Source organism: Mastigoproctus giganteus, chromosome 8, assembly GCF_048544385.1.
Source record: "Mastigoproctus giganteus isolate SK-2022 chromosome 8, ASM4854438v1, whole genome shotgun sequence".
Lineage (NCBI taxonomy): Eukaryota > Metazoa > Arthropoda > Arachnida > Uropygi > Thelyphonidae > Mastigoproctus > Mastigoproctus giganteus.
In genome coordinates, this window is record NC_143582.1 from 145432168 (window position 1) to 145453738 (window position 21571).

At 38.2% G+C, this 21571-nt stretch overlaps 1 protein-coding gene across 1 annotated transcript; it reads right to left on the bottom strand.

The window, feature by feature from the left end:
* Nucleotides 1-11150: 11150 nt before the first annotated feature.
* LOC150081897 (molybdopterin synthase catalytic subunit-like) lies at nucleotides 11151-11674 on the bottom strand. Its single transcript, XM_090378966.1, has one exon. The coding sequence runs from the start codon at nucleotides 11652-11654 to the stop codon at nucleotides 11217-11219; it is 438 nt and encodes a 145-aa protein (XP_090235092.1). The 5' UTR covers nucleotides 11655-11674; the 3' UTR covers nucleotides 11151-11216.
* Nucleotides 11675-21571: the final 9897 nt, after the last annotated feature.

Genomic DNA, 21571 nt, shown 5'->3' on the forward strand with positions numbered 1-21571 from the left:
CGTATAGAAAGCCCTTCCTGGAACAGAGCAACAACTACACTTTTTTTTCTTGGTGTCAACTGAATGTATGGAGCCATGCTTACACCTCCGCAAAACAGAATATTAATGAATGTGTATACCCTTCCAATGCCGTATTTATTGAAATGGCTGATGCAATACCTTGCAATTACTGTCTGATGCAATAGAAGCGTTATCTTACACAATACCTTTGATTTGCGACAAACAAAATGACTGTAATCAAACAATATCTTATTTGTTTCACTACAAATGTTACTTTTTTTAAAGATGATGCAGTTTTTTTGCCTGCCACTGTATGTGCAGATATGGTATCCCTGTTGGAACAAACTGTGCCTGTCAAACAACTTGATGTTCCTACCAAACTTATCATCCATAAAAAGGCACACAATCTGCTTATAGAGCTTTCGATACAACACAAATTTAAACTATCAGGGAGGAAAAAGAAAAAAGTTTCAGTCCACTGAAAAAGGACCTAAAGGAGAAAAAATAAAAGCACTTTGTATGATTAAAAACAATGGGATTATTGAAACAAGCTCAAAAGGTGACAAAACCCTATTTCTTCCTTAAAATCTCTCTCTCTCTCTCTCTCTCTCTCTCTCAAGCAGGGCCACCGAAATAACTAAATCCTATGATCCTAACATTTGATATAGACAGTTTAAGTAAAGAATATATGGATGATATCTTTCATAAAAATCTAAAAGACTACTGTCATGAGAGAAGAAATGGGAAAAATGGTTTCATTTTAAGACAAAAGCTAGATCAAAAAAATTCATCAAACTGGGATTCGTTCCACTGTTATCTTACTAGATCAAATTTACATCAGATGGTCATCCCATAAGATTAAAAATTTTATGATCATGAGTGTTTTTGTTGTCTGATGGCTGGCCAAACATCAAACACATGCAAACAGGAAATGTCTGCTTGTGGACACTGTGCTCTTCAAGTATATATATTCAATGAATGTCCTCACAATGAAGCCCCATCTGTCTGCTCAAATTGAAAACACAAAAATAAGGATCACAAGCATTCTATTTGTGATGCTACTTGCCAAGAATACTTACGAGCATTAGAAACTATACTCATGAGCCATTCGCTCTGAAATATAAGGAACAACAAAGTGATACTTGACCAGAACCATTTCTCTTGGTATATAAAGTACAAATACTACAGTTAAATGCTCAGTGGCCAGTGAGGTTCATTGTTTAGTTGATGTATTACCTTTTAATATAATTTGTCTGCAGGAGCCATTTCATTCCTGTGGTGACGTCATAGGATACCTCAAGAATAATCCAACGAAGAAAAATCCGCAGTCTGCAATAATTATCTTCAATAAAAATCTTGATATAATCAGAGTTTCCAGTCTTTGTTGTTGTTATTTGGTTTTTAGGAGCATTAGCAACTAAGGCCATATTGCTCCGGGTATATGCAGTGGTCATTCCCTGACCTTTCCGCATCCTCCGTATTTGGTGGTCATGGGCTCGAACCCCGGTCTAATCAAGAAGCATGTGCTATGCACTGCTGCTCCTGCTCACCTGGCTACGGAGGCGCCTGCCAGTCTTTGTACACAATTCGCAATGTTCATTAATGTTACTGCAGCCATGCTTTCATTTTACATTATTTCCCTGTATTGTCCACCACTATCACTCTTCATCTTCATTACTTATAATCGGCACTGCGTGTTATTAATCCAGAGCTGTTATTAATTTTAATGAATGTAAATTCTAACCCTTCTCTATGGTACAGAAAATCCACAGGTACAATAGGACGTCTTTTAGAAGACATCATTTTTGCTCATCACTAAACTTCCAGGCCTGCCTTGTACCTTTTGCAATTCCTTAGGTCAACCAAATATAGACATTACTTTGGTAACTAACAATTTACTCTCACTTATTCATAGTCTGGAGGTAAACATTGACCTAACTACATCCGACCATAGAGTCATCTCTTTCTTGTTAGAAACAGCTAAAGGGACCTTGTCAAGTATTCTCTTTGTAACATTCAACAAAACAACTTATCCATAGTCTAGGATTTTCTCAAATGATATTAAACCTATTTCTCACTATAATCTTGAGGAATTAGCACTTTTCATTCAAAAGACAGTTTAGAAAACCATTTTGAGATCAACAAACAGGAAGTTCTTTACCAACAAAACCACATCTTGGCGGTCACAGGAATTCACAACATAAAGTTCACCATGCTAGAAAAACTTTTCAAAAAGCCCGAAGAAACATCTTACCATCAGAACTCTCAAGATTACACCAGGAGTCTAAGAAACTATATGTCAAAATAATTCAAAAAAAGAGTTGGTTTATGCACGTATATTGCACTTACGTAATTTCTACTACCCAGGTAGTATGAATGCATCATTTAATTATATCTCATATTGTAAATACCTTCAAAATGAGTTGCTGAGGTATTGCACTGCTTTGAATAAGTAACGATTCACCAGTGGAGAAGACAATGTTACTTATTCTCGGCAAATACCACTATCCAGAAAAATTATTCATAGCATTCAAAGCAAATTATTATTCAAAGCAGTGCAATACTTCGGAAACTCGTTGTGAAGGTATTCACAATATGAGATATAATTAAATGATGCATTCATACTATGTGGGTAGCAGAAATGATGTACCGGTAAGTGCAGTACCCATGCATAAACCAACTCTTTCATAAACCCCAGGGGCTCTCATCTGGTGAGTATGGGCTTGGCACACCCAGGGTCCTCAGCTGGATATCATCATTCTTCTCTTTCTTGGTGATTCCCTTTTACTTTTGACTCTCTCTCTCTCTCTCTCAGGGTAAATCAGAAATTTTTTTTTTTTTTTTTTGGCTGGTGCAGCATAAGCCTCAGGCTTCCTTGCACCACATGGATAATAATAATAATGCTCTTAGACATTTAGTCAAAATATATTTTTAGATTAAACCATGCACACCATCAAGCATCTCTCATATTGTGGATTGTTTGTTTGTTTGTTATTTGGTTTTTAGGAGCATTAGCAACTAAGGCCATATTGCTCCAGGATATGCGGTGGTCATTCTCGGACCTTTCCGCATCCTCCGTATTTGGTGGTGACGGGCTCGAACCCCGGTCTAATCAAGAAGCGTGTGCTACGCACTGCTGCTCCTTCCCACCTGGCTACGGAGGCGCCTCATATTGTGGAGTTATACTTCCTAACTGGGTTGTCACTATTGCAACAACAGGATACCTGTCCACCCACCTATGAGTAAGCCAACAAGCTTTGAAATGGTGCCATCTGGGTGGTGGTATTGTGTGAGAATAAGTAACATTAGTCTTCTCCACTGGTGAACCGTTACTTATTCAAAGTAGTGCAATACCTCGGCAACTCATTGTGGTATTCACTGTGTGAGATATAATTAAACAATGCATTCATACTACCTGGGTAGTAGAAATGATGTAAGTTCAGTACCCATGCATAAACCAACTCTTGCATACTCTTAGAAATTTAGTCAAGATATATTTTTAAATTCAAAAGAAGTTGCAATCCTGGCAAAATTTTGTAAAAACTGCTGGTAATGAGAGTCACAGAGGTTTGATTTATAAAATTCACACAAACAAAATAAATCCAGGAGATATCCTTAATACAGTTATCACAAATACTGAAGACTTTAAACTGGAACAATACAGTGAATCAGTACTGTAGCTACAGCTTTTGACACCCGGGGCTGTCCCTGAGTTTGCCATTCCTCTCAGTACACACCAAAAATACTACAAAAAGTCAAAACGATGTATAGGAAAATAAATTAAAACACTATGTTAATTTTAAAACTTTAATTCCAACATTCTAAAATGTTATTTTTCTGTTAGTAAAATCGTCGATGACATTGTCGAAGTCTATTTCATCACTCAGTTGCTGTTCTATAGACAGTATGGCAAGATTTCTTATATGCAAGGTACTCATTGTAGATCTTAGGTAATTCTTAATTTTAATTTAGAAAATCTCCTCTCACAACTAGCAACACTTACATAAATAAAAGAATCGTCGAAAAATAAAATTGTCTCACATGAAAAGTGCTGCCCCCAAAAAAAAGTGCCCCGCAGGGCGGACCGCCCCCTCCGCTAGCTATTAGCATTAGCATTAGTAGAGGCATTTGATGCAAGAAAGCAAGCTTATGCAGCATCAGCCAAAAAAAAAAAAAAAAAAAAAAAGTAACATAAATAAATAAAAATAACCACTTCCACTTCACCCCTCTGTTCGTTCGAAATACCTGTCCAGCTGAGCCTTAAACTTATTTAGGCTATCAACTTCCACGACAAGGGATGGAAGTCTGTTCCACCCACCAACCACCCGCTGGCTAAAGGCAAATTTCCGCACATCTATCCTACATCTGTCTTTCCTCAATTTGAATTTATGCCCTCTCAGGTGATTTTTCTGAGCTAGAGGAAGAATCCCATCAGCATTGAGCATGCTCAAACCATTCAAGGCTTTGTACACCTCTATCAGATCACCCCGCTGGTGCCTAGTTTCCAGACACTGTAATTTGCAAAACTTAAGCCTTTCTTTGTAAGAGAACCCCTTTGTCCCATTCACCAATCTAGTTGCCCTTCTCTGTACTCGTTCCAGCAGCTCTACATCCTTCCTGAAATGAGGCCTCCAGGCCTGTATACAGTACTCTAGGTGTGGCCTGAGTGTGGCCTAGCTATGCCACTGCAGTGAATAAAATTCTAGTCAGACTCTTCCCACAGGACAGTTCATCTCTTGACTCCTCTCTGCAAGGTGAAATAAGAAGTTTAAATGAATCATATTTCATTATCATTTCAACACTGACTTTCTCATCAGAAAAAATCTGCAGTTAATTCAATGAAAAAGGACAAATGTCCTGAACTAGATCAACTGGAATGCTTTTCTTAAACATTTCTATGAGCTATGAGGGATATAAATTTAAATTGAAAAGGTTGGTTGCAGACTAGTTGTGCAAAAATTTGCTTTCAGCTAGAGAATGAGTGGAAGTGTGTGGTTTGAATAAATTTAAGGAAGGATTAGACAAATTGCTAGAGGGGATGTACAGATAAGGTTTTTTTTTTTTTTTTTTTTTTTTTTTTTGCTGATTCTGTATAATCTTGCTTCCTATTATCATTTGCCACTACTGATACTAATATAAAATGAAAACTAGAGAATATGAAATGTGAGTCAAACAGTGTTTTTCAGTTGCATAATGGGCATGATATCATAAAAGTTGGAAGTATTTTTCTGAGTAGACGCCCTTTGAAGCTTTGGTGGTCATTACTAATGGCGTTTAGTGTGAAGAAGCAGCTATAAGAGAAGCAAGGTGGTTCTTAAGAGCAGATAGGACTCCAAGCTTTAAGGGCACAAAAGGTGATATAGTTGTACACGTTGGCACTAATGATATTAAGAGTAGGAGACCGGCGGAATTACTTAACAAGTACAGGTCACTGATGAAAAAAAAGCTGTGAATTAGGGTTGAATTTGAAAGTGTCTGCAATTCTGCCCAGACACGATAGGAGGGAGTATATGATGAGAGCCCTGTCGATCAATTCGGCCCTGGAAAGATTGTGCAGGGCTCAAGGGGTAGAATTTTTTTCAGCCCGGACTGTACTTGTTAACAGGAGAGACTGCTTCTACAGGGATGGGATACACTTAAATAGAAAGGGTGCAAGAATGTTTGCTGATGCTATCGAGGCAGTGTTAGGTGGGTCGGAAAACTGCTAGATTGGGGGGATACAAGGACTAATAGATTAACAGTAGCCACTGGCAGAGGAGAAAGTGATTCTTGCACTGCTTCTATTGGAATGAGCAGCAGCCTGGAAAATAAGATGCAGGATATTTCAGAGACTGCTGGGAATCATGGGGGTACAAGTAAACACATGGGTTGTGTTAGGGTGGCTAAGAGGAAGAGCAGGTGCATGTATACTTGCGTGTACACCAATGCTAGGAGTTTAGTAAATAAATTTGATGAATTTGAGGTATTGCTCAAAACATCAAAGGCAGATATTGTTGGGATTTCAGAGACGTGGTGTCACACAGATATAAGGAATGCAGAACTGGAATTTGGGGAGTACAATGTCTACAGAAAGGATAGACAGGATAGGAAGGGAGAAGGGGTTATGCTATTAGTTAAGAAACACATAAAATCCAAGGAAGTGAAGCCAGTCGACATCGCTGAACAGTGCAGTGTCGAGTCAGTTTGGTGTGACATAAGCATGGGGAGATCAAAATTGAGAGTAGGAGTGTGCTATAGGCCTAATGACTCTGATGAGTATAATAAGAAACTGTACAGAGAAATAGAGTGGGCCAGTAAATCAGAGAGTCTTATAATGGGGGATTTTAATTTCCCAGATATTGACTGGAATTTGGGGGCTGGTCACTCACACACTAGCAAGGCTTTTGTGGATTTATTGGATGATTGTTTTCTACATCAGCATGTTCGGGAGGCAACTAGAGGGAGTAATACTCTTGATTTGATTATCAGTAGTGATTCTTCATGCATTAAGAATCTGCAGATAAATGAACCACTAGGTGGCAGTGATCAGTGTTCTGAAGTGGGATTTACTCAAAGAGGTAACTACCATTAGGGGTAAAGGGAAGGGGTATTGCTTTTGTAAAGGCGACTACGATGGACTGAGACAGTATTTAAATTCTATACAGTGGGATCAACTGATGATGTTACCAACAGCAAATTCAAAATGGGAAGCATTCAAAGAACTTATCTTGGAAGCTACTAGGCTTTACATACCAACTAAGAAATATTGTTCAAGGTTTAGGCCTAAATGGATGTCAGATGAACTAATGAGGCATATGGCAGAGAAGAAAAATGCATGGGATACATACAAATTAACACGTGACACAGAAGCCTATGATAGATACAAGTTGATCTGTAACCAAGTTACAAAGGAGGTTAGGCAGGCGAAGGCAGATTACGAGAAATCCTTGGCAAGGGATGCAAAGAAAAACAGCAAAGAGTTCTTTACTTATGTAAACTCTAGAAGGAAGGGGATGAATCAGATTGGTCCACTTGATATCGATGGCTCAACTGTTGATGATCCTGCTCAGGTAGCTAACAAACTAAATGAATATTTTGCATCGACATTCACACATGAGGAGTTATTCAGCGAGGGGAATGCCAGAGGTGTATTCAACTCTGGCAGTAAGCTAGAGAATCTTGTAATAACTGAGAGTAAAGTGGAGAAGAAATTGTTGAAGATAAACACAAGAAAGGCACTGGGGTGGATGGGATCTATCCAGTTATATTTAAGGAGGCAGCAAAGGAAGTAAGCAAACCCTTAGCCATAATTATAAGAGCTTCCTTGGACTCAGGGGAGGTACCCATGGACTGGAGATGTGCAAATGTGACCCCAATTCACAAAGGAGGATCAAAGGCTGACACAAGTAATTATAGACCTGTGAGTTTAACTTCTGTTCCTGGAAAATTAATGGAGGCACTGGTTAAAGAAGCACTGCAGGATCATCTAGACAAGACTTCAGTTATAGCTCGGACACAGCATGGTTTTGTTAAGGGGAAGTCTTGCCTGACCAATTTGAATGGATTCTATGATGCAGTCACAAAAGAACTGGATGCAGGGAATAACTTTGATATTATATACTTGGATCTTAGAAAGGCTTTTGATACTGTTGCACATGGAAGACTGCTGCACAAATTGGAGCAGTGTGGCATTGGAGGCAAATTGCTGCTATGGATAAAGGGGTGGTTGAGGGGGAGAAGACAGAGAGTGGTAATCAATGGACACTGCTCATCGTGGACTAATGTTATTAGTGGAGTCCCTCAGAGTTCAGTATTGGGTCCTTTATTGTTTTCTCTATTTATAAATGATATTGATGATGGCATATCAAGCTTAATGTCCAAGTTTGCAGACGATACAAAGGTTGGCAGGGTTGTCAAGGACACTACTGACACTATGATGCTGCAACAGGATGTGGAAAGGTTGAGCAGATGGGCTGAGAGGTGGCAAATGAAGTTTAACATTGACAAATGTAAAGTACTACATATGGGAAACAGCAACCCCAGAGCAACGTATCAACTATGTGGTACTACACTGACAGTGGTAGAGAATGAAAGGGAACTGGGGGTGGTTGTGCAGGCAGATATGAAGTTCTCTGAGCAGTGCAGACGGGCTGAAAGAGTAGCTCATGGTGTATTGTCAATGATATATAGGAATTTTTCTAGCAGGGATAAGGAGGTGATTATTCCCTTGTATAAGGCAATGGTCAGGCCACACCTAGAGTACTGTATACAGGCCTGGAGGCCTCATTTCAAGAAGGATGTAGAGCTGCTGGAACGAGTACAGAGAAGGGCAACAAGATTAGTGAATGGAACAAAGGGGTGCTCTTACGAAGAAAGGCTTAAGTTTTGCGAATTACAGTGTCTGGAGACTAGGCACCAGCGAGGTGATCTGATAGAGGTGTACAAAGCCTTGAATGATTTGAGCATGCTCAATGCTGATGGGATTCTTCCTCTTGCTCAGAATAATCACCTGAGAGGGCATAAATTCAAATTGAGGAAAGACAGATGTAGGATAGATGTGCGGAAATTTGCCTTTAGCCAGCGGGTGGTTGGTAAGTGGAACAGACTTCCATCCCTTGTCGTGGAAGTTGATAGCCTAAATAAGTTTAAGGCTCAGCTGGACAGGTATTTCGAATGAACAGAGGGGTGAAGTGGAAGTGGTTATTTTTTATTTATTTATTTTACTTTATTTTTTTTTGGCTGATGCTGCATAAGCTTGCTTTCTTGCATCAAATTCCTCTACTAATGCTAATGGTAATGGTAATGCTAGAGCTCAGTAGAGATTAAGCTAAGGACCTGTCCATAGATATTAGCATTATTTGAGGCACATGATGCAAGAAAGCAAGCTTATACAGCATTAGCCAAAAAAAAAAATAAAAAAATAAAAAACCTTCCCATTTTGACTATCTGGTCACTCCAAATGTTTGTCTAGTTGAGCCTTAAATTTATTTAAGCTATCAACTTCCACAACAACTGATGGAAGTCTGTTCCAGCAATCAACCACTCACTGGCTAAAGGAAAAGTTCTGCACATCTATTCTACAACTGTCTTTCCTCAATTTAAATCTATGCCCCCTCAGGTTCTTAGTCTAAGCAAGTGGGAGTATCTCATCGGCATTGAACCTGCTCAAACCATTCAAGGCCTTATACACCTCAATCAGATCACTTCACAGGTGCCTAGTCTCCAGATGCTGCAACTTGCAGAATTTAAGCCTTTCTTCATTTCCTTTGCATCTGAGTACATGAAAACCTTTACACATAGCTATTGCTCATCGATTTGCATTCATAGCACATAATGCTACAACTTATACATATTAAGTTCTCCCAGGATTCTTTATCCATACCTGGGCAGGAAATCTCAAGTAAGTAAAAAAAAAAACCTGAAAGCTCCATTCAAAATCGACTAACTCAATCCTGCCTAAAAACAAGTTTCTGCCTGAGCTCTTCCTGGCCAGAAGTTCTTCTATCAGATATGGAATTTAAATAGATAGCCTGGTTTGGTTGGTTGATATGATGTTTAATGGCACAAGGGCTGCTAAGGCCATATTGTGCCTAGCCTGGTTTGGGTTAACTGTTCTGGTGTATACAGGTATACTGTCTAGACTCTTAGACCCTCCAGCCTAAGTGGTTTCCAGAAATAAAATAAATAAATTTTCTATTTACACCGCAGGATGGCCACATACAATCAGAGGAATTTACAAGATAAAGAAAATACAACAACAAAAAAAAAAAAAAAAAAACAGCACTGTGTTTAGCAGTCATGTGGACTAGAACAACTCAAATGCATGTATTACTGAACTTGCACTTTCACCACTTGGATACGGTAGTTAAGTGCTCTTTCTGAAAGTCCTTTTTTTTTTCTCACAGTTTAGTCACTTAAAATTTATATGACTGATATAAAATCTTATAAATATAAATTATTATGTGAATTAAGTCAGTACCATGTGGAAATTTTCAAAAATGAGGCTTTAATTATTTTTTTAATTATCATTTCATTAAAGAGTTCACTGTCATAGACAGGTTTTTTTTTTTTTTTTTGTAACAACTATGTAAAATGGCCAAACTATACTTTAAAAGTAAAATTTTCCTTGGGGGGGGAATTAAGTTTCATTTCTTACCACTGTCAGTAGTGAGTAAATTTAATAATTAATAATTTTGACACCTTTGTTGAGACTCAATTGCTTCTCAAAGATTACAAATGCTGAAGTGGTAGGTAGTTTTTACATTTTATAATCAAATCAACCAACAAAAGATTTAACTGCTTATGCATTTCAAAACATTTATTATTTAAAAGTAGAATCTTAAAAAAATTAGCATTACTATCGATTTGCATTCATAGCACATAATGCTACAACTTATACATATTAAGTTCTCCCAGGATTCTTTATCCATACCTGGGCAGAAAATCTCAAATAAGTAAAAAAAAAAACCTGAAAGCTCCATCCGAAATTGACTAACTCAACCCTGCCTAAAAACAAGTTTCTGCCTGAGCTCTTCCTGGCCAGAAGTTCTTCTATCAGATATGGAATTTAAACTTGGATCTCTATGCCACAAAGGACATATGATGCATTTTGAAATTTTGAGATACAACTGGCAACCATTTAGGTTGGCAGTTGTATTTCTTACTAATTATAGATGATTTCAGTTATTGGGGTTTCAAATATAGGAGGATATTATTTCAGACATTATTTTATTTCTATTGTGTTGTATTAGAATACATGCCGGATAAAAACATCAGTTATGCAACCATCTTATATAGCATTAAGCACATTGCTATCCAACACTATCCAAAACAGCCACCAAAAGCTACAAAAAGGAAACTATATATATAAGTCTCAAGAAAAATATCTCAATCTGTATAGTAATAACACTATATTAGTACTATTTAGCATATGGCTCTTGTTAGCCTTAAGTTTAGTTAATTAGTACATATAAAACATATAATATTCTGATATTTGTTGTTATTATTCTGAAAACATATATGATCTTATGTTATAATTCAAAATATTTTTGGGATTCAAAAATGCATTAAGCTGCAGGAAAGAAAGAATAAAATATTCTATATACTTGTATATATAATACTTTCTTTTCTGCGTAATGCAATGTAACAAAAGAATCTTATCACCTCTTTATTATAAGTAAAACATATGCAACTGGACATATAAGAAAAATTATTACATACTCTATTAAAAAAAGTAACTAGGCACTTTTCCAGGAGCATTCATAATTTTCCTTCCATTCATAATTACCGTCTTCATAAATTTCTTTCTTCCATATTGGAACCCTAGCCTTTAGAGTGCTGATCCCCCACATCACAGCTTCTTGGGCTTCTTTTCTGTGTTCTGATGAGGCAGCAATAAGGACACTTGCCTCTCCAATAGGAACAATACCTTTACGATGAACCATTGCTATTAATTTAATTGGCCATTTTTCCTTCATTCTTTTACAAACTTTTTGCATTTCACTCTTAGCCATTGTATCATAGGCTTCATACTCCAAACAAACCACTGTTCTTCCATCATGATGATCCCTTGTTGTTCCTATAAATATTGAAATAGCTCCACAAGATGAGGAATTAACCTTAGCTGTTACATCATTAACATCAATTTTTTTCTCTGTTATTTCAATGTAATCCATGTCATCAAACTAAAATTATCTGTATGCTAAAAATACTTCTGAATCTTTAAATTAAAGTTATTGAAAAAAAAATGCTCTTCTTAACTGTGACTTAAAAATTTGAGATCTGCATCTTCTCTGTGAATTTTTTGTCAACATATGATAAAGTTTATTAATAGTAACCTGCAAATACACAGAAAACACAATTTAAACTGAGAACCTGTAATTTAAAGTTTTAAAATATATAAAACAGTAAATTATTAAAATAAAAATAATGAATTACTGGTTGCTTCTTGGATTGATTAGCATGACTGGCAGGTGGGAAAACTCAGAACAGCTCATACATTTTCCTTTTTTTTTGGGGGGGGGGATACCATATTAGCCAGTTATGGTGCACAAAGTCAAAGGCCTTGTACAGGCTGTGGTGCTTGTTGTAGGCTTGCTCCATAACTGCCGATGGGTAATTGGTCAATCATTCCTTACATCCTTTGCTCATATGCTTACATCTCTTCTACTGCTCAGCCATGATGTTTTGGCTTTCCAAGTCGTTTGATATCTTAGTTATGCAGCTGGTCAGGATCTTGTACATTGTTGGGAAATAGGTGATTGGTCTTTACTTCAGTGAGTTTGTGATTCCTTGAGTCAGACTGTAGGACTGTGTTGGGTGCCTTATCATCTGGGTGAACTGCTCCACTATGTACATGTGCGTGCAGCTGAACTTCTTGAGTTACAGATGTTATCTATTCCTGTGGTTTTCCAGTTGTGGGGCTTTCTGATTGACTGTTGTACTTCTTCCTCCTGAATCTCCCATTCTGTCATCTCGAGGGCACAGCCATTATTTCTAACTTTTCTGTTCCACAGATTACCCCAGAACTCCTTGAGTGTCTTCTGGTTAGGGGGTTTGTTGCCCTCCTTCTGTTTTCCAAAGTTCCTCATTATTACAATCGAAGCTCCAAATAACAACCCCCCATGGAATAAGAAAATAGTTGTTATATCAGAAGGGCATTATATCAATTGTTCATAAAATAACATTAGGTTAATGAGAAATTGGCCAGGACCAACCACATAGGATGGTATAACATGTGGCTCTTTAAAAAGAGGGTGACTATAAAGAGCTTTGACTGTATTATCAGTTACTCATTTATTTTCATTCATATTTTTTAATTTTGAGTTTAGCAAATTATAATAGATTACAATTTTCATATCTGCCAAAAAAAAAAAACTGAAAATTACTTTTTGCTTTATTAAGATGCCACATAAGCATCTTTTTTTAAATTGTAGATGCAAGTGAAGGAAGGTTAAAAAGGGAATTGGCTATGCCATCAACTAAAACAACAGTGTAGCTGGTTTTCTTGTGGCTGGAATTTTTAATTTCGGAGTTTAGCACCTTTTAATGTTAATGATCTTGCTTGATAGAGCATCAAAAGTTAAGGAAACTTTATCTATGTTACCAATCTGTCCATTTTTAAAATATGATTTTTCTTTACATTAATTACAAATTTCTGGAACTGTAGAATCTTGTTGAATATGCATGATAGTGCATGCTTCATAAATCTATAGAACCAAGAAGTTTCCCAGAATCAGTGTTATGTGTGGCTGGAAACGTTTTTGCTTTTAATATGATAATTTTTGTAGACATGCAAATTTCCTTTTTTCTATGGTCTGTTATCCAGTTTTCCACCTTATTTTTCCAGTTGTTGCCATTTTGCAATATGCACAAAAAAAGGGTGTTTGCACTTTACTAATTTCTTTAATTTCTTCTCTTGCTTTCTCCTTAAGCAAAATGTCTTTCAGCAAGCCCTGTTTCCATGTTCTTTGGTATAAATTAACACCTTCTGGTTGAAGCTAATAGCGTATGAAAACTTCTGCCTTATACTCATTTCATCAGGACTACAAATTTATAACAAGTTAAAACTACCAAACTGCACGAAACACAGAAACGTGAGCTACCAAAGAAATGTTTCCTCTCTCCATTCATGACTCATTGATTTATAGAAGGGATTACTTATCTTGAAAGTCATGGATAAGAATAATCAAATGATTACTTACTAATTAGATTGATTGTACTGCCTATTGTTACACATATTGACCTCATGGGAAGAACTGGGGGGGGGGGAGGAGAGTTCACATCTCATGTATCAAGGGTAAGGCAGAGCTACATTATAATTTCCTGTAAGTTTTATTTATTGTTTTTAAAGAACGAGTTCTAGTTATAAATAAATAAATAAATTTTCTGTTTATATTCTGGCACGACAACCAAGTCAGTAGAGTTTATACATGTAAATGCCTCACTCAGATATTCTAAGCAATACAATAACCAGAGGTGACCAACCTCTTCTTAAAGCATGCCACATATAATGTTGATAGTGCATTGCATGCCACCTAGGGTCATATACTTAAGCTGGAGGAATTGATATCCTCCCCACCCACTGCTGATCCATGCAACCAAATGTTTTTGCTAACTACGTAAAGAAATTACTGTATGTGTTAAGTGCTTATAATAAAAAAAATTTAAGAAATTTTATGTTTAAAAAATAAATTTAATATAGATCAACATGGTCACTGCCTCATGAACACAAATATGTGGCTTTAGATTTTAATCCACTTGGAAAGGAAACCACCTCCTTTTAGAATATTTTCTTCCAATTTAACAGAAGAAAAACCAGATATTTTTGTCAAGCAGTCTTTGCCAGGGGGAGGGGGGGGGCTGATTAATCCATTAATTGTGGGTAGAATGCCCAAAAATGTTTCTTTGCAGTCCAAATTGACTCGTTCAAAATTAGGTGGATGGGCTAAGAAATAACAATTGAAGTTTAACACTGCACAAGTGCAGTGGCACTGAAAAATGCAAGGTACTACACCCAGGGTAGTGGAAAATGAAAAACGACCCAGGGGTAATTGTCAGTCAGATAAGAAGTTCTCTGAGCAGTGCAGACAGGCTACCACTGCAGCCCACTGAGCTTTATCAATGATATATGGGAATTTTTCTAGAAGGGATAAGGTGATTATCCCACTGTATAAGGCAATCATCAGTACTTCGTACAGGTCTCAAGGCCTTAATTTAGGAAGAATGCAGAGCTGCTGGAATGGGTACAGAGAAGGCAAATTAGATTAGTGAGGGGGGTAGAGAGGGATGAATCAAAAAAGGCTTCAGTTCTGCAAAATGAAGCATCTGGAGACTAAGCACCTGATTGAGGTGTTAACATTTTGAATAGATGGATGGTTTGTTGGAACAAACTTCCATTTGTTATTATTATTTTATTATTAGCTATATGGTGCAAGGAAGCCAGAGGCTTATGTTGCACCAGCCAAAAAAAAAATTTCTGAGTAACCCAGAGAGAGAGAGAGAGAAAAGAATGATGATATACGGTGCAGGACCCTGGGTGTTCCAAGCCTATACTCTCCAGATGTGAGCTGATCTGTCGTTGTGGAAGTAGATAGTTTGAGTAAATTCAGGGAAGAATTAGACAAACCAGGACAAACTTTTACCAACAGCAAATTCAAAATGGGGAGCATTCAAAGAATTTATCTTGGAAGCTACTAGGCTTTACATACCAACTAAGAAATATTGTTCAAGGTTTAGGTCTAAATGGATGTCAGATGAACTAATGAGACATGTGGCAGAGAAGGAAAATGCATGGCATACATATAAATTAATGGGTGACATGGAAGCTATGATAGACTATGATAGATATAAGCTGGTCTGTAACCAAGTCACAAAGGAGATTAGGCAGGCAAAGGCAAATTATGAGAAATCCTTGGCAAAGGATGGAAAGAAAAACAACAAAGAGTTCTTTACCTATGTAAACTCTAGAAGGAAGGGGATGAATCAGATTGGTCCACTTAATATCGGTGGGTCAACTGTTGATGATCCTGCTCAGGTAGCTAACAAACTAAATGAATATTTTGCATCGACATTCACACCTGAGGAGTTATTCAGCGAGGGGGGAATGCCAGAGGTGTATTCAACTCTGGCAGTAAGCTAGAGAATCTTGTAATAACTGAGAGTAAAGTGGAGGAGAAATTGTTGAAGATAAACACAAGAAAGGCACTGGGATTGGATGGGATCTATCCAGTTATATTTAAGGAGGCAGCAAAGGAAGTAAGCAAACCCTTAGCCATAATTATGAGAGCTTCCTTGGACTCAGGGGAGGTACCCATGGACTGGAGATGTGCAAATGTGGCCCCAATTCACAAAGGAGGATCAAAGGGCAACACAAGTAATTATAGACCTGTTAGTTTAACTTCTGTTCCAGAAAAATTAATGGCGGCACTGGTTAAAGAAACACTGCAGGATCATCTAGACATGACTTCAGTTATAGCTCGGACACAGCATGGTTTTGTTAAGGGAAAGTCTTGCCTGACCAATTTGATTGGATACTATGATGTGGTCACAAAGGAACTGGATGCAGGGAATAACTTTGATATTTGGATCTTAGAAAGGCTTTTGATACTGTTGCACAAATTGGAGCAGTGTGGCATTGGAGGCAAATTGCTGCTATGGATAAAGGGATGGTTGAGTTGAAGAAGACAGAGAGTGGTAATCAATGGACACTGCTCATTGTGGACTAATGTTATTAGTGGAGTCCCTCAGGGTTCAGTATTTGGTCCATTGTTGTTTTCTGTATTTATAAATGATATTGATGATGGTATATCAAGCTTAATGTCCAAGTTTGCAGACGATACGAAGGTTGACAGGGTTGTTAAGGACACTAATGACAGTACGCTGCTGCAATAGGATCTAGAAAAGTTGAGCAGATGGGCTGAGAGTTGGTAAATGAAGTTTAACATTGACAAATGTAAAGTACTACATATGGGAAGCAGCAACCCCAGAGTGATGTATCAATTCTGCGGTACTACACTGACACTGGTAGAGAACGAAAAGGACCTGGGGGGTACTACACTGACAGTGGTAGAGAACGAAAAGGACCTGGGGGTAATTTTGTAGGCAGATATGAAGTTTTCTGAGCAGTCAGATGGTCTGCAAGAGTAGCTTATAGTGTCTTGTCAATGATATACAGGAATTTTTCTAGCAGGGATAAGGAAGTGATTATTCCTTTGTATAAGGCAATGGTCAGGCCACACCTTGAGTACTGTATACAGGTCTGGAGGCCTCATTTTAAGAAGGATGTAGAGCTGTTGGAATGAGTACAGAGAAGGGCAACAAGATTAGTGAATGGAACAAAGGGTTGCTCCTACGAAGAAGGCTTAAATTTTTCAAATTACAGTGTCTGGAGACTAGGCAGTCTCCAGATGATCGATCCAAATGCGAGGTGATCTGATTGAAGTGTATAAAGCCTTCAATGGTTTGTGCATGCTCAATACTGACGGAATTCTTCCTCTTGCTCAGAATAATCATTTGAGAGGGCATAAATTCAAATCGAGAAAAGACAGATGTAGGATAGATGTGCGGAAGTTTGCCTTTAGCCAGCGGGTGGTTGGTTGGTGGAACAGATTTCCATCCTTTGTTGTGGAATTTGATAGCCTATATAAATTTAAGGCTGAGCTGGACAGGTACTTGAAACGGACTGAGGGGTGAAATGGGAGCGTGATTTTTTTTTTTTCTTTTGGCTGATGCTGCATAAGGTTGCTTTCTTGCATCATATGCCTCTACTAATGCTAAATGCTAAGCACAGGTCACTACTGGAGCTTCAGCAGTCAAGAGTTAGAGAATAGGAGAATGTTTCTGAGGAAGTGTGCCTTGCTCTGTGTTGCTCTCTGTCCAAAAGGCCATAGCTGTATTAAACCACTACTAGCCATATTGAACAGATGTCATTTTTTTTTTTGTTTATGTAAGCCCTTTGTATTGTACTAGCATTAATTAAAATATATATATAAAATAGTGTTGTTATTTACCTGAACACATTTCCTTACTTATTGACCACTCACATATGGTGTTTTTTTTATATACATTACAAGCAGAAATATATGTGCATGCACGTTTGAAATTTCATTCACTTAATATTCTTTTAAATAGGAAAAATGGAACAGACTAAGAGGCTGATACTTCTGTTTTATGTCAAAAATGGGTTTTTTTTTTGTTTTTTTTTTTTTTATTTTTCAGCAGAATGATTTTACTTTTTGAAAATAAAAGTGTAAAAACACAGCATGTTTTAAAAATTAATATTTTTTAAACTTAAAAAAGTTAAGTACAATAACTATTATAATCCATTAAGAAAATATGAAATACTGCCATTATTCAAGTCTATGTTGTTGTTTGATTTTTAGGAGCATTAGCAACTAAGGCCATATTGCTCCTGGGATATGCAGTGGTCATTCCCTGACCTTTCCGCATCCTCCGTATTTGGTGGTCACAGGCTCGAACCCCAATCTAATCAAGAAGCGTGTACTACGCACTGCTGCTCCTGCCCACCTAGCTACGGAGGTGCTGAATTCAAAAAAAAAAAACCCCAAAAATGTGTTCCAAAAAGTAAAAAGAAAATTAACCTTAAAGTGGTGGGGCACCTGAGAGGTGCCCCACCACTCTAAGGTTAATCAAGTAACCTTACTTGATTAACCTCATGGGGTAATGTTGAAAGATTACTTCATGGGGTAATGTTGAAAGACACAGATATGTACATCATATGACCAAAAGTATTCAGACACTCTACACTAGTATTGTCCTTCTGCAGAAGCCCTCCCCCTCCACCTATGCATGCATATCAGCTCAGGCGTATCAGTATATATCTCATGGGTCTGCATGTGCAACAGCAATATGTTATAAACCAGTGTGGATTATAGAACTTCCAGTGTAGTATGGTGATTGGATGTCACATTAGTAACCTTTTGTGCTTGCAACTGCCACTTCTGAACCTAAAATACACTGTGCTAGATGTTATTCAAAGACAGAATACCTTAGTTGGTGATACCTCCACAAAAAGAAGTCCATATGATATTTTCTACAGATAGAAAGTATAAGGCAGGAACTATCTGAACTAATTCCATGTTCAGATAGCATTACAAACCAATGTAGCAATGTTTGTAATCACGTTTATTTAAACCTGTAGGCATTTGCTTACAAGAAACACATTTAACACTGCAGGTGTCACCTATCATTAAAAACTACACTTGTTATTGAATAGAAACACCACATCCTCTGCTCAAGGAGGTGTAACCATTCTGGTAAGTAACAAGTTTCCTACCTCATATATCCCCTTAAAGACATCCTTGGAAGCTGTAGCTGTTAAAATATCAATAGGAACTTCAACAACGCTTGCCCATATATATCTTACCAAATTTGACTGGTACTCCTAAAAAACCTGGAACATTTCTACCAAAAGAGCTTTCAACATCAATAGTTTTGGCACCTCCTGCCTTAAAACTTTTCTTGGGTACTCCTGGAGGGACCATATTACCATTGCAATAATTTCAGAAGAAAGTCTTCAGGAACCTTTGGTGACGACTCTCCAAAAAAAGTCAACTGTGATGGCTTAGATATCTGCAGCAGCTCACTTTATTCCGCTTACTCTCTACAAACCAACAAATGGCCATAAGAATCGAGGGAGACCTAAAATTCAATTCTGGTAATACATCAGCAAAATCCTTACACAGCTATCTCCTATAGCTCATTCAATAGACTTTTCTTGTACCAGATACCAGATTTTTTATGCCAGAACTGCTAGTTTGCTTGTAATAAAATTTTTCTATTTTTATGTATGCTGTTTTCCTATGTGTGTGTGTGTGTGTGTGTGTGAGAGAGAGAGAGAGAGAGAGAGAGTTTAGTGTCACACGGCACCAGGAGTTACCCCCATCTCCACGTAGTATACATTGTGGGTGTGTTCTCCTATTCTCTAACTCGACTGCTGAAGCTGCAGTAGTGACCTGTGCCTAGTTTGTCTAATTCTTCCCTGAATTTATTTAAACTTCTTACTTCCACAACAACAACAGGGGAGGGGGGGCTTCACATCTGGTGAGTATAGGCTTGGTCCATAAGGTTCAATGCCAGAGGTTTAAAATTGTATAGATCTTGTATATGTGTAGTGTTGTGTACCAATATTTTTTTTTTTTTTTTTTTTTTTGTTAGTTGTTGGTGCATCGGCTTCTGTGGCCATAATGCACCTCCCAAAGTTTTTGCATTTTACTCTGATCCAAGCCTGAGGTGGAATTCGAACCCGTGACCTTTGGGTTGCCCGGAAGGCACTTTACTCACCTGACTAGCCCAGTCGGGCTGTGTACCATTGTTCCTCTGTTCATTTGGCTGCCGGGCCCCCTAATGGGACCCAATGTTGCCCACACTCCACCCCGTGGAGGCAGACCAGGTACACGAGTATTATAGTTATTTACTCTGGCAAGTCCTGCCATCTAAATCTAATTTCCTGAAATTTCAGTGGCTAAGACTTAAAAAAAAAAAAAAAAAAAAAAACCCCTACAGATAGGAGTCAGCCAAAAAGAGTATTTCTTTTTTTTTTTTTTTTTTTTTTGTTGGCGCATTGGCTTCTGTGGCCATATTGTACCTCCCAAGGTTTTTGCATTTTCTACTCTGATCCAAGCCCAAGGTGGGATTCGAACCCACAACCTTTGGGTTGCCAGGCAGGAACTTTACCCACCCGGCTAGCCTGGTCGACAAAAAGGAGTACTAGTTATGCGATTTGTTGTCATTAAGTTTTGGGTGTAGGGCTCAAACAATTTAACAATGATTTGAATGCTAGTAGTTGTAAGTTAGAGGGGGAGGGGAGACTGAAGGCTGGGGGGAAAAGACAGAGATATGGGGGTCCATAGAGAAGATGACCCACAAATTAGTGGACCAGGCCTGCCCCGCCAGAGTGGAAAGAGGGGGTGGAGAGGGGGAAAGGAGACCAGAGGTAACCTTCCCCTCCCGCCCGGGGAGTGGAAGCAAAGGACAACTCAAGGGATAGTGGCTAGGAACACCTAATGGCAGCAGGTGAGTTGTGCTGGTGGTTGTATCCCACCTGGGACAGTATTTCACAGCATGCTGGCTAGGAACAGCCAACAGCTTGAATGACTTTGGGATCCATAAGGTTCCCATGGCCATCCGTCCATCTAGTTGAGAGGCTGGAATAGAACATGCAATTTATATCATTCGCTCAGAGAGAGAGAGAGAGAGAGAGAGAGAGAGAGTCAAAAATAGAAGGGAATCACCAAGAAAGAGAAGAATGATGAAATCCAGCTCAGGACCCTGGGTGTGCCAAGCCCACACTCACCAGATGTGAGCCCCTGGGGTTAAATATACACTGGTGTTCAAAGAAAGTGCATCACCTAGGAATTTCACATTTCTAACCCTTTTTCGCGATGGTATGTTACATTAATGACTAGCATCACAAATAGAAATATAAACAAAAGATATTTATTAATAGTTAAGGCAAAGCGAAAAGTTAAGGCGAAAAGTATAAGTGCCTACTTATACTTTTCGCCCGATGACAAGGAGCAGAGTCATCCTGAAAGATGCAATTACTCGGCAAGTTGAAATGGTCTCTAATGGTTGGCAGCAATTTGCCTTCCAATATAGCCAGGTATCCATTGGCATTCACGGAACCTTTTATAAACTGCAGGTGAAGTACTCTGCGATACGAAATGCACCCCCATGTCATTTGGCTGGTAGGGAATTTCACTGTAGACACCGTAGAATCTGGATGGTATTCTTCACCACGTCTACGGCCGAATCATTTGTCTCCCATCAGAGCCATTCAGGTTGAATTTCTCATCTGAGAAAATAACTGACTTCCACTGCTTGGGGGGGGGGGGGTCCATTTGACATGCTCCTTACACCAAATTAATTGGGCCTTTTTCATTTTTGTGTGAGGAGGAGCTTCTTAGGATGACAGGCTACAAGTCCATTTTTGAGGAGGCAGCTTTGGTTCTTCCCATTTTCTTTTTAGCTCAGATGAAGAAGCTTTATGGTTTTTAAAGCATAAGCGCTTCAAAATGCGGTCCTGTTTTGGCATAGAAACTTGTTTGCATCCGGTTCCTTGTTTCCCATC

Coding starts and splice junctions, on each gene's coding strand:
- LOC150081897 (XM_090378966.1), bottom strand. CDS start 11,654: ATGGATTACATTGAAATAACAGAGAAAAAAATTGATGTTAATGATGTA.